The sequence below is a fragment of the Rhinolophus sinicus genome, chromosome 17, assembly GCF_057876585.1.
Source record: "Rhinolophus sinicus isolate RSI-liver-muscle chromosome 17, RSI-T2T, whole genome shotgun sequence".
Lineage (NCBI taxonomy): Eukaryota > Metazoa > Chordata > Mammalia > Chiroptera > Rhinolophidae > Rhinolophus > Rhinolophus sinicus.
The window spans coordinates 47749906-47763198 of NC_142517.1; the positions used below are offsets into that span (position 1 = coordinate 47749906).

A 13293-nucleotide genomic window follows, 5' to 3' on the forward strand; every position below is an offset into this window, starting at 1 on the left:
AAGATAAAAACAATAGAGAAAATCAAGTGAAACCAGAAGCTGGTTCTTTGAGAAAATCAATAAAATTGATAAACCTCTAACCAGACTGATCAGAAAAGAAAAAGAGGAGATAATAATTACCAATATCTGGAATGAGAGATGTGACATCACTACAGATTCTACAGATATTAAAAGGATAATAAGTGAATACTGTGAACAACCTTATGCCAATAAATGTAGCAAACTCTATGAAATGGAAAAATTCTTTGAAAGACACAAAATACCAAAGCTCAATCTAAAAGAAATAACCTGGATATCCTTATATCTATTAAAGAAACACAATTTATAGTTTAAAACCTCCTCACAAAGAAAACTCCTGGTTCTGATAGCATCACTGGAAAATTCTACCCAACATTTAAGGATGTGTTTGCAGAGTGAATGAGTGACAATGGATCTGAGGACAACACAGAACTAGAAAGGACACACAGAAAAAGAATGAGGCTCCCAAGAGACTTCACACAGACAATTCCTAAGCCAATTTGGCTAAGATTTGTACCAATGGTCTAATGAAGAAGGCTTAGTAGTGAATCCCAGAGATATTGCATAGTGGTATATATTGCATAGTGATATATATATATATATATATACACACACACACACACACACACACACACACACACACACACACACATATATATCATATGTACAAACTTAACAAACTGCCCCTATATCTTTACTTCCTAATTGTTTTATTTCTCCCCACTAAGCTTATTCTTGTCTTTATAGAGTTCTGAATAAAATATATCTCCAGGAATTATTAAGCATAACCAGGTAGATCCAAATGATGTGTGTATTCACCATCTTGGTCCTCATTTATTCATTCAACAAACATTTATCAATCACTTGCTATATACCAGGGACTCTCCTAGCTCTGGAGATGAAAAGTCCAATAAGACATATTTCCTACCATAACAAGCTTCCAGTCTAGAGATACTTACAGATGAGGAATTCAGTGGTTAATGCAGCAGTTGCTGCTGTGACAGAGCAATGCACCAGGGTCTATGAGAATAAGAGAAGCCTCTGGAGAAGGTGACGCTTGCATTGAGTTTTGAAGCAGAAGTTAACTTGATGAAGAAGAAGAAAAAAGGCATCTGAACAGCATCTGCATTAGCCTGGAGGCTAAAAAAGCAGGTCCACTTTGGGGAATTACAAGCAGTGCATTAGGACTATAGCAGAAGAGAGGAGTTGGATGGAGATGGCACTAGAGAAGCAGGCAGGAGATGAAGTACACAAGGCCAGGCTCTGCAGGCTCTAGAGCTCAGGTGGGAAGTGAGGGATCTATTCTGATGGTGGTGGGGAGCCAGTGAAGAGGGTAAGCTCAAGAGAGAAAAGATTAGGCTTGCGTTTTCAATCCTCCATCTGTTGAATGAATTGGGAAGGGCAGACTGGGAGCAGGACGGTGAGTTTTGAAATTCAGGAGGGAGATAATGTGAGTCTGAACTAAGGTAACATCAGAGGCGATCCAAAGACTCAAGGTTCCCTGGAGCGGGCAGACGAGGAAAGCAGCACCCCGAGGAATGGTGACTGGCCAGGGCACATTCTGTCCATATGTGCATCAACCCCACCAACCTCCTGCCCTTACACAACTGGGAAGAGGAGTGTGCCCGTTATGGTGCTGAGTGATTTCTGAATCTCACCTAATTCCTTAGTAGCTGTCTATGATGCAGTGTCATCCCCATTTAACAGATCAGAAATACAAGGGCTCGTGGAACTGCCTGACTCAAACTATAACCAGTGTAGCATCTTCTTCTCCATGCCTTAAGGGTTTGCAAGCCAGCCTCATCTCTGTCTCTGTGAGGCCCACCATCACCTTTACTTCACTGGTGAACTGCAGTACCTCATTGTCAACTCACCTCATTGCCGGAAAGGTGGTACATCCTGGCTTCCTGGAGCAGTGGGAACACCTCTGGGCACTGCCTGATGAGAGGATCTGCTTCTACCATCTCCACAAAGTACCACTGATCCAGAAGCGGCAAGCGCACATTCTCCAACACGTAGGGGAGCAAGCAAAGTCGTTCCGACTGTTTGTGCCGGATCCAGCTCATCACAGTCTCAAACACCTGAGCCTCCTCAGTCACATAAAGGTCATCACTCTTCAAGATGTGATACAGAGTGTCCACAGGAAGTTCCAGGAACTCCTCAGAGTTTAGAATCTGCACGAAGTTTTGGATGATGTAACTCTGAACCTGCTTCTTTAAACTGTCCAAGGCGTGTGTGTCTGCCAACCTCAGTATTCCAACACAGTTTTCTGGGTTCAAAGCTTCTGTGAGGAAGCTCGCACAGGCATCCACCATCCGCAGGAACTAAGAGAACAGAAGGGCAGCAAGTCAGGCCACCAAATGATTAGTCCACAAAGAGGTTTACCAGTGCGTTGTGTGTAGTAGCAAAAAATTAGAAACAACCTAACGGACGAACAATAAAGGATGAGTTAAATAAATAAAAATACATTCGTATTTTCGACCGCTCTGTAGTCACTTAAAGAAACATGCTGTAGAAGAATATTAAATGACATGGAAAATTTTTATAATGCGTTATGTTTAAAAATAGGTTCATCGAATCTGATCAAGCCTCTAGATTTAATCAGCAACTTACAGGAAATACAGTTGACACTAGAGTAACACGGAGCGGGGTGCTGACCTCCTGCACAGATGAGAATCCGCATATTACTACATATAGGAGAAAGAGGAACATGTCAAATGACACCATGGGAATATGATCAGCAAAATCCAGACTGTGGGAAACTCTACCAGATCAGTTTCTTCATCAAATACATCACAAGGGGGAAGATGGGGTGGGGGGAGTGGGGAAGGAGAGCCTAAGGATAAAAAGAGATTTAAGAGACACAGCCACCTTTCACAAAGTCAGGGTCCTTATTGGGATCCCTGATTTAAACAAAATAATTTTAAATGTCAGAGAAATTTGTACAATGACTAATATTTCATGATATAAAGCAATTGTTACTAACTTTAAGTGTGATTATGGTATAGTTATGTTTAAGGAAGAATCTTACATTTTAGAGATAGGTATGGAAATATTTGCGGATGAAATGAGAAAGCACTTCACAAAATCATATGTACATTATGATACCATTTTTATAAGGAAAATATATAGAGAATACAGGCATAGAAAAAAGACTGAAGGATATACATCCAAATATTAACAGTTGTCATCTCTCGTGTATTAGGTACCATGTTTCCCTGAAAATAAGACCTAGCCAGACCATCAGCTCTAATGCATCTTTTGGAGTAAAAATTAATATAAGACCCGGTCTTTATTTTAATATAATATAAGACTGAGTATAATATAACATAATATAATATATAATACTGGATATAATACTCCTAAATGGCCATAGTAAGTCTCGTGGGAAAATTTGTTGTCAAGGGAACAATAATCCTCCCATAGAAATAGGCCCCATAGCAATGGACAAGAAATATACTGTGTAAATAATATAAGGTACCACACTATCTAATAAAACCATGAGAGTTTTTTCTGATTTTGTTTATTTATATACTCCTTAAATCCTCTAAAATAAGCAACACTTTTGTAATGAAAAATTAATTTGTAAAATTGATTGGCTTTCATGTTTTATTTTTAAATTATCATCATCCTCATAATAATACGAGCCCCTTATGGGTATACAGCACTTCACAGTTTACAAAACACTGTCATATCCATTATATTATTGAATACTCATTTTACAGATGAACTGTCTCAAATGCATGGGTTCATTCTTATTAGCTGCTCTCTGGAGCTTAGCTTTGAATGAGTCTAAACTCCTATCTCCTCCTTGTCCACTGGGCCCCTTATGGGTCAAGTTCTCAATGTTCTTGGGTTGATCAATTAGTGGAAGGATGGAAAAAGGAAGGCTGAGGGGCAGGGCGTGGTAGGGCTGGCTGGTCTGAAGACAGGGCCTGCTGTTGATGGGCAGGCCTGCAGAGGACTGTAGGGGTCTGGCCTCAGAAGAGAAGCTCTAGTACCAGGAACTTGAGGGTAGCAGGGTTGTGGGGCCTGAAGGGTGGGGGTGAGGGCAGGACTGGTCTTAGACTAGACCATATTGACTTAGTCTTTGTCCTTCACTCCAGAGGATTCTGGGAGGCACACATCCCTGATTTTTTGGATCAATCCCAATTACAAAATATTATCTTTCTGTGTCAGACTATGAGGTCAGACAATTAAGTTCACAAACTCATTCTAGAAAAAGTGCTGCATGCCTCATTGCTGAATATCACTACAGTCACCTTCGAAGTTCTCCCCTTGGGAAGCTATGCACCGATACCAGCGCCCAGTCCACCCTTCAGAGCAATTTTTGAACTCTTTCTCTGGAATGGCCATCAGAGCAGTCATCATATAACTCTTGATGTCCTGAATGTCATCAAAATGTCTTCCTTTCAATATTTCCTTTCTCTTCAGGTAAAGAAAGAAGTCATTGGGGGCCAGCTCAGGTAAGTAGGGAGGGTGTTCCAATACAGTTATTTGTTTACTGGCTAAAAACTCCCTCACAGACAATGTTATGTGAGCTGGTGCATTGTCGTGCTTCAAGAGTCATGGATTACTGGCGAAGAGTTCAGGTCGTCTAACTTTTTCACGCAGTGTTTTCAGCACTTCCAAATAGTAAACTTGGTGAACTGTTTGTCCAGTTGGTACAAATTCATAATGAATAATCCCTCTGATATCAAGAAAGGTTAGCAACATCGTTGCAACAAGTTCTCGAACTTAATTGTCAGACCTCGTACACTTTCCAATTGTCAGTTTAGAAAACATTGACTGAGAATCAATGTAATGTTGGAGTGAGCCAGAGTTCTGCCTCAGATCACCCTGTCTGCTGGTCCCAACCGCCTGCAAATCTGCTCCTCGCATGAGCAACTGTGGCAACGGTTGAGACTGAGAATTCTAACACCTGTCTAGTTGTTTGCAGATTTTCAGTTCAAAGAGTAAAAATATACAACCGAGACCAAGCCTCGCTAAGCCCTCAGGACCTGTAACCAGAGCCCTTTGTGGCCCTGCCCACAGAGAGATCTATGAGGGCTGAAAGGGAACTTACTTACGTGGTAGCCTCCAAAGTCAAACAGCAGGTACACCACACCAGTGTTTGCGTGCAAGGAAGATAATATGAAAATGAAGTCAATTTTCTAAATATGTTGACTATTTCTGGAAAGCTACCGAAGAACCTAGTAACAGTGATTGCCTCTGGGGAAGGGACCTGGTGACTGGGGTCAGGGCAGAGAGGAAGAATTATTTTTTACTGTTTATTTTTTTGTACCCCCTTGAGTTGTGTGCCATGTGGAGGAATTATCTATTTAAAAAATAAAGTTTCTCATGAATGGAGAAAACACTAGAAGGAAACACATTAACATGCTAACAGTGGTTATCACAATTGCAGTTTTATAGATAAAGTTATTAATTCGTTTTTTAGACTTTGCTGTATAGATCAAGTTTTCTACACTGAGCATGAAGCTGCTTTTCAAATCAGAAAAAAAATTAAATTCATACTGCCTTGCAACTTTCAAGTACACAATGAGAAAATAAAATGTGAAAAATAAAATAAAGAACACCCACGATGCATGAGCCCCTTTATATTAACCAGCTCATTTAATTCTCACAACACTATAAAGTAGATATTTATTATCATTCCTGTTTCATACATGAGGAAAACAGATTCAGAGAAGTGAAGGCATTTCCTGAGACTTATAACTAATAAGAAGTAGAGCTAAAATTTGAAACAGTCTTATCTGATTCCAAAAATGCATGTTTTTACATTCCTTCAGGCTGTTTCCAGTCACATAGCGTTTGCACAGGACAGCGGCTTGGCAGATGCCAGGCATGATTGGCACACTTCACCAGAGAGCTCAGCTGATCTGATCTGCCCAGATGCAGGAAGTCCTGGCCAACAAGATGCCAATGTCTGCCCCTGCTTGGTGATTGTTTGATGAGCAAAGAAGGAAGCCATGAAGGAGGATCAAATCAAGTATCAAAGCTCGCGTTTGTTAGAAATATTGATCCCAACGTGTCCCTCCCTACTTAGAACCATGCACGCAGCCGCCCCTGCATTTCTTGAATGTGTACTGACCATTTTTATGTGGGAGGCCCTCAGCCAGTGCTGGGGGTACAGAGGTGAGCAGAAAGAGACCCAGTGCCTGTACTCTGGAGCTGACAGACCCATGGGGGAGGCAGGCGGGAATCAAATAATCACACAAGTGTAAAAGTACAGCCATGATAAACGCTATGTAACCAAGTTCAGTGAATCTACTGCCTGAAACTCAAGAAAGTCCTATTGCTACCCCTCCAGCCATGCAAATCTGGCTCTAAGCCGTCACCAGGATGCACCCTGCTGGAACCCCTCCACAGTCAAACCAGTCTACTCACCATCTCCAAACATCCCTAAACTTGCCTGTTCCCATGCCTTTCTGTGCTCATGTCATGCCCGCTGCCTGGACCAGCTTCTCCCTCATCTCTAGACACTAAAATCCTGCTCTCCTCACCGAAGCAAGCTTGACTCCAGAGTTCCACAAAAAGAAACGATTCAGGATAGGTACCCCCAATTTCAATGGAGAAGTCCCCTCTAAAGTTTACCTCAAGAAGGAGGAAGAAGTGAGTACTATGGCCAACGTCTTATCTGCCTACACAGGGCTATTTTCTTCATTCAAAGGTGTTAAATCTAGAGCCAGTGGATGGGCTCCATGAGTCTGCGAACTCCTACAATTGTTTGCAAACATTTGTTTGCACATGTGCCATTTTTCTGGGAACCGAGTTTGCAAGAGACACTATGAGTTGCTCTCTAGTATTCCCTCCCCCTGAGGACAAAGCCAACACAAGAGGGACAGCCAGGCTAAGAGGACCAGAGAGTCTTAATCAGACGGCTTAAAGCCTTCCCTGCCTCTGGACATTTTAAATTCTGGTCAATACTTGTTTAAGAAGAAAGGAGGAGAATGGAAGAAAAGGGAAGGGAAAAGAAATGGAGAAATCCTACCTATTCATGAAGTTCCTTCTCCAAAACCACTCTTCCTTCGTTGTTTGTCCATTTACCCAAATGGAATCAGTTCCTCCCTCCTCTGTGCTCCACTGGGCAGCGTATTTACCCCTCTTATGGAGCACAGATTACATGTCTGCCTGTACTATGGTCAAGCATCTCAAGGTTCTAGGTCATGCTTGTGTTTTTACTTCCAGCAGCACCTAGCATAGACTCTGGCAAAAGAAGGGAAAGGAGGGAAGGAGAGAGAGAGGGAGAAAGTATTTTTCGGCTACCTACTATGTACCAAGATCTGCACTAGAGAGTTTCCCTTTCATTATTTTATTTGAGGAATACATTTTAGTTTTTAACAAATACATTTTATCTAACAAGTAATAATAAAATAGGTATTAGTATTACAATTTGTGCAGAGACAGAATAGAGAATTCAAAGAGTTAGTGTGTTGCCCAAGGTCACACAGCTAGTAGGTGGTAGAGGTGAAACTCAAGATCACGGCTAGCTGACTCCTCTCACTGAGCTTTCCACTGCCTTTGGAACGGTTGCTAACAAAATTCCAGGAGACTCTGAACAGGCCTATGTGGTCAAGGGTAGGTGGGGATCTCCAAGTTGCCTACATTCCCCTCAACACATGCCTCAATAAACACTTCTGAGTGTGAGGGGTGGAGGGCAGCATCATGTGATCCCAACCAATGGCTGGGAAACTGCTGATGTGCAGGGCAGACAACGGGACACGAAACGGGTTTGTTTTCAATTTGTTGGGTTCTTGTTCTTCTTCTTCATAGTCAAGATTACTTAAGACTTTAGGGTACATTTTCTGTCTCAGCCTGTCCCAATGGCAAATGAACTTGTTTATTAAAGCTGAGCAATGACAGATAATGGCAACAGACAACCAACTTCCTGTTTGGGGGACATGTTAGCAAAAGGTTATAGCCAGGCACCTGACTGTCAAACAGAGAGGCTAAAAATACAGTCGAAGGAAACCACTTGAGACATGACTACAGTTCCCATGAGAAGTGTCTGCCTCAAAGAGAATGCACCCCCGCTCCCCATCTCCACTCCCCCTCTTCTGCTTCCCTTCACGCTCTCCAGAACTGGGGGCCCTAAGGGACGTCACCAATGTAATTCCACATCTCCCTAGAGGTTCTTTCAAATCCACTCCAGCATAACTGAAGTCTTATTTTGGTCCAAAGGGTCTCTGAAGACGTTGGTATTCTTATCCGTGAGCCCCAACAAAGTAGTGTATGTGAAGACTGTATAAGTTGATGAGTGTATAAGTGGAATTTTAATAAAATCCAAATTTATTTGAAAGTGTTCCTAAATTGAGTGTAAATTTTTGTCACTAGTTTTCTTCTCAGACAATAGATACTAAAAGTAAAGCTGTTCTCCTGTGGGTTCTTTATTGGTGTTAAAGAGGGGTCTTCATATTTAAAAATTGCAAATTACCACCTATCCTATTCCTCTATCCTTGCCTCTCTGTCTCTCTTAGGCAATATACCAACCTCAGACTCTATGGGAATAAGCTCCTCTGCCCCCAGGATGTCCTCTGCTCCCTCAAGTCTTTCAGTCCTTGCTCTAGACTTGGCTGAGAGGTCTGCTCGCTCCTGGAAGCTATATGGGGTAGGCAGGAAAGGAAGAAGCTAAGACCTGCAAAAGGCCCACTCACTAAGGTGGGGCAGGTGCTGGGGGATTGAGGCAACTATAGAGGTGGACTGACCTCAGAAGTGGAATCAGAGGGAAAGGAAAGGGGCAGCGCCCAAGGCTGTGGCAAGTTTGGTCACAGTTCAGGCAACAGACAAGATAGACCCTGAGTTTCCAGAGGACGTAGTGGGGGACCCAATAGGCAGCAGAGCACAATAGAGGACACATGTGGGCCACACTAAGTTTCAAGGGGCAAGTCGCATAGCTGGGGCTTAATGACTCAGCCTAGGGACAAGGTGAAAGGTAAAAAGCGGTACCACTATGAGGATTAAATGCAATGATTATACCTGGGACATGGTTGATGCTCAGGACGTAGAGAGAGAGAGGAGAGAGGAGAGAGACAGAGAGAGAGAGAGACAGAGAGAGAGAGAGAGAGAGAGAGAGAGAGAGCTATCTAAGCAGAAGCCAGGTTCTGGAAGCATGTCTGTGAATGCAGACAGCTGCAACAGGTGAGGAAGCAGGTAGAGAAGGCAGGAACCTTAGTCTTTGCTTACAAGTTCTCTCCACCTGGAATACTTTCCCCTAACCCAACTGCCACTTGTTGAAATTCTCCCCATTCTATGAAGTCCAGTTCAACACCACCTCCTTCAGAGCCAAAATTTTTCTCAACTCCTAGATTCTGCCATGAGTTCTGGTTGCCATCTGGGTTGGAAGCTCATTGGGAATCCTTGTTTTTGATGCTTTCAGGATAGTGGATGGAGGCAGGTATACGGAATCAGAAGTTCTAGATTTAGGCCCCAGATCATAGCTCGACCACTTGATGACCTGAACACTCTCTGAGCCACAGTTTCCTCATATGGAAAGTGCTGAGCATAATAAAGCCTAACTTTCAAGCTCATTGTATGGGTATTACCTGGGCTGCCCACTCACAGAAATATTGTCACTATCAGATGGGCTCATGTAAGGGAAAGAATATGATAAATAGCTAATAAATGTGATCTGTGTTTACAATTTTTTATCTTTATTTCCGCCTGATATTGTCTCACAAAGTACCTTGCACATAGTAGATGCTTAGTAATTTGTGATAGTTAGGGAGAAGTAAAAGTCAGAAACTGGTAGCAACATAGATTTTCATCACAACTAAAACCCCCCATCCCGCTTCCTGTATTCCACAAGCTATGGGCAGCAACAAGGGCATCTCAGGCTTACTTACCAGGGACGGCGGGTAGGGTAGACAACAGAAGACAAGTTTGGCTTTGAGTTTCTAAATCCTCTTTCAGAACGTATGCTAGAAGAATAGTTTTGAAAAACCAATCAGTGGTAATCACTGGGCCGTTGGAGCTTCAAAAGCTGGAATCCTAAGGAGTCTAGGCATAAAGTTTATGCCAAACAGTAGAAATAGGAGAATGGATGATAATGTAAGAGTCAGCTTCTGCTACATGGGAGGAGAGAATGATTCTTAGGCCGGCAAGAGAGAAGAGAAAGAGTCTAATAATAGAGTGAGAAGCAATTGTGGGTCCCTAAGATAATGCCCTGCCTGCCTCCCAACTCAGGCCAAAGTCCAGAGTTAGGGGGATACTGAAAGCCCCTTAAAGGCTGTGGCTCTGAGGACAAAAGAATGTGTGCCTTGACTGCTGAGATGAAATCAGAAATGCAGCAGTCCAGTATAGCAGCAGCAGAAGAGAAAGTGCAGTGTGCTGTTTCTAGACAAAGGGGGCCTATGCAGTCGTTCTGAGTTCCCTGTAGCTTCAAATTGGCACAGGAGAGCAAATGGAGGTTCCTTGTGTGTCCCTGAGAGGGGACCAGAAACAGGAGAGGATTGGCAGACCTGAGAAGTTTGCAAAGAGGACAAAGAGAATGCAAGATGACCCACAAGGACTGATGGCCAGACCTACGTGGGACTGGGGACTTTCAGTTGATGCCAGTGGGGAGAAGGTTGATGACCAGAGAGAAACTGATGGGAACACAGGTGCTCCAGCATGGACCAGTGATGCACATGACCGTGGGAAGCCTGAGCCGAATGTCTTTTTCTGTGATATCCTGGCACTATGTGCTACACAAGCTGCCTGGATCCTGAATTGATTTCACTTTCCTGAAGTGAGATGGCATTACGTTAACTACAATTTCAACCACTGGTGGAATGGGAAGTTCAGGATAGGGATTAAGCTCAATGCTAGAAAAATAATAGGTTAAATCACACTTTTTTTTTTTTTTTTTTGCACACCTGAGTTCGTAGCCTAAAATTTGAACCCTCTATACTAATTAGAACGCAAGAACAATACGAAATTCAAAAATAGGCAAAACTAATTCATGATGACAGATGCTAAAGTAGTAGTTCCCCTTGGGGCGGTACTGCCTGGGGAAGGCACAAGGGAGTAATCTTGGATGCCAGAATGGTCTAGAGCTTGATTGGTGTGGTGGTTACATGGTTGTATACACATGTAAAAAATCATCAAGCTATACACTTGGGATGTCTGCGCTTTACTGAATGTAAGTTATACCTAAAAATAAAAAAGATCAGACATTGAGATCAAACACAGAAATGTAAAGTCGACAGCAGGTCCACTGTGAGAACACCTGCTGGCCCCAAGTGTCCAAGGTTTCTCAGAGGGAATTGGGCAGGAGCTGTGCTAGTCTTGCCTCCTGACACACTCCCATGGAGCACCGCAGGTTCCCAGAACCTTGCAGTGGGCAGCCCTCTCCCAAGATGCTGAAGGCCCCAGCAGCCTTCAGGATCATGGCTTATTTCAGGCCTCTCTCGGAGGGATAGTTGTGTAGTGGAGAACACACAGGATACACGTTAGCAGACAGGAGTTTATTCAGGCTCTTGTCTCACTGCCATAAAGCCTTGAGCATTTAACATTGTTGAATCTTATTTTTCTCACTTATAAATTGGGGGTAAACATACCTACCTGGTGGTAAATGAGAAAATACAGGCAAAATGGTTGCCACATAGTGAATGTTCTGAAAAGAGCAACTGTTATGTGGACCCAGGAGATTAACCCTGATTTCTTAACACTCACAGTAGACACACAGTGATATTGGTTGACAAAGAGTGTCTGGGGGAGAGGATGCAGCAGACAGACAACAGGATGATTTTATCTGGATGATGGTAAAGAAATACTTGGGTTGGTTTTCTTGTCTAGATCAACTGGCTATTCTGATGCTGAGTAGATAAAATCTCTGGGTCCCTGTCGATGACAACAGAAGTTCACCTATACTTTACAGTAATGGGACCTACTTTTTGCTATGTGCCTCGCCCTTAGTAGTACTTAAAAATGAAGTCATTATTAGTATTAATTAGCTTGCAGACTATTTCCTTTTCTACTAGCCCATGACACTTCCAAGAACCAGGATTGGGCTTCTTAGCATCCTCTTAAGGAAAGTCAGGCAATTTTTGTTGGGGTCTTAAGCAGTTTCTGAAGTAGTCTTCGTGTTCAGCCATTAATGAACAAGAGCAACACACGCATTCATTGATTCCACAAATATTTATGTACTGTGTTCCAGGTAATGAGTAAGCCAAGAAGCCAACCCAGGTCATCAAGTCAGCCACTGACCACCACGTGGCTACCTCATCCATACAGGTCTCACCGCCATTCATTCTATCATTAGCAAAAGACACATGAAAATAAGCAATGCCAGGACCTCCACCAAAGTCTCCACAAACTGCCACCAGGATGAAAGTTATGTCACCACTTCAGAGGGTGTTGTGGAGGCACCACGTGGGTCTTCTCAGGCCCAGGCCAGATGAGCAGGCGCCCACTCTGGCATCCCCCTTTCTTTTCTCTGAGTCTAGGCCCCCAGGACTCAGCCTGATCTCCTTTATTCTTCTTACGTAGAACTATTCTTCTACGTAAGCAATTTCTTCTAACCAGCTGCTCTGTATCCTAGGGATCCTTCTGTCTCAAGACTCAATGTTGGCTGAGTATGGTCTCCCTGATCTAACATCTTCTAGCTGCCCTGCAGATAAGCTCAGAAGCCCTTTTTCTTTCATGAGTTTTTAATAACAGAAATGAAAGTAACAAATATGACAAAGTTCCCCAAACAAACATGGCAAAGTTCCCCAAGATTGAGAAATTCTTATAGCCATTGTCCCAGGTCTATAGCCCCTAACTACCTTGCTTATTTAAGACTCAGCAGTCTGAAGGTCCAGTTAAGGCAAGGAGGGCCCTTTGCTTTTCCGAAGCCCCCATTAGGTGACATTTATCTCAAAATCCCTGCTCACATGTGAACAGGTCAGTTGGTTCTTTCCCTTTAGGTGCTTCTCTTACTTTTACCTTTCCAAAAACTACTTAGAGAAAATATGTTTCTCTCCATAGTTGGCCAATAAATTATGGCCAGGTTACTGAAAATTTCTTCCGCCTAAAAGGAAGAAACTGTTCCACCCCTGCTATAGCTGATTAGATCAATGGGCCCTTCACCCAAGGATCATTGGTCTGTTAACAGGCCAGCAACTCATGAAGTTATCTCACACGAAATGTTCTTTTCAAACAGCAATAGTGGTGACTGTCTGGGTCAATCAACTTCTCTCTTTCTGGACTGGGAAATCCTGGGAGAGAAGCAATCAATGTATAACAGGAAAAGAATAAGAGGAGGCCAGAAAAGAAAAGCAGAAAATAAAGAAGCAGCTGCGTCACATCACTGTG

The 13293-nt window shown here is 42.9% G+C and overlaps 1 protein-coding gene across 1 annotated transcript in view; it reads right to left on the reverse strand.

Moving 5' to 3' along the window:
- Positions 1–13293, reverse strand: part of KLHL6 (kelch like family member 6) — a 51249-nt gene that overhangs the window by 11326 nt on the left and 26630 nt on the right. Inside the window, exon 3 of the mRNA XM_019735759.3 lies at positions 1893–2342. Coding sequence (XP_019591318.2) covers positions 1893–2342 — 450 coding nt within the window. The remainder of the gene's footprint in view (positions 1–1892; positions 2343–13293) is intronic.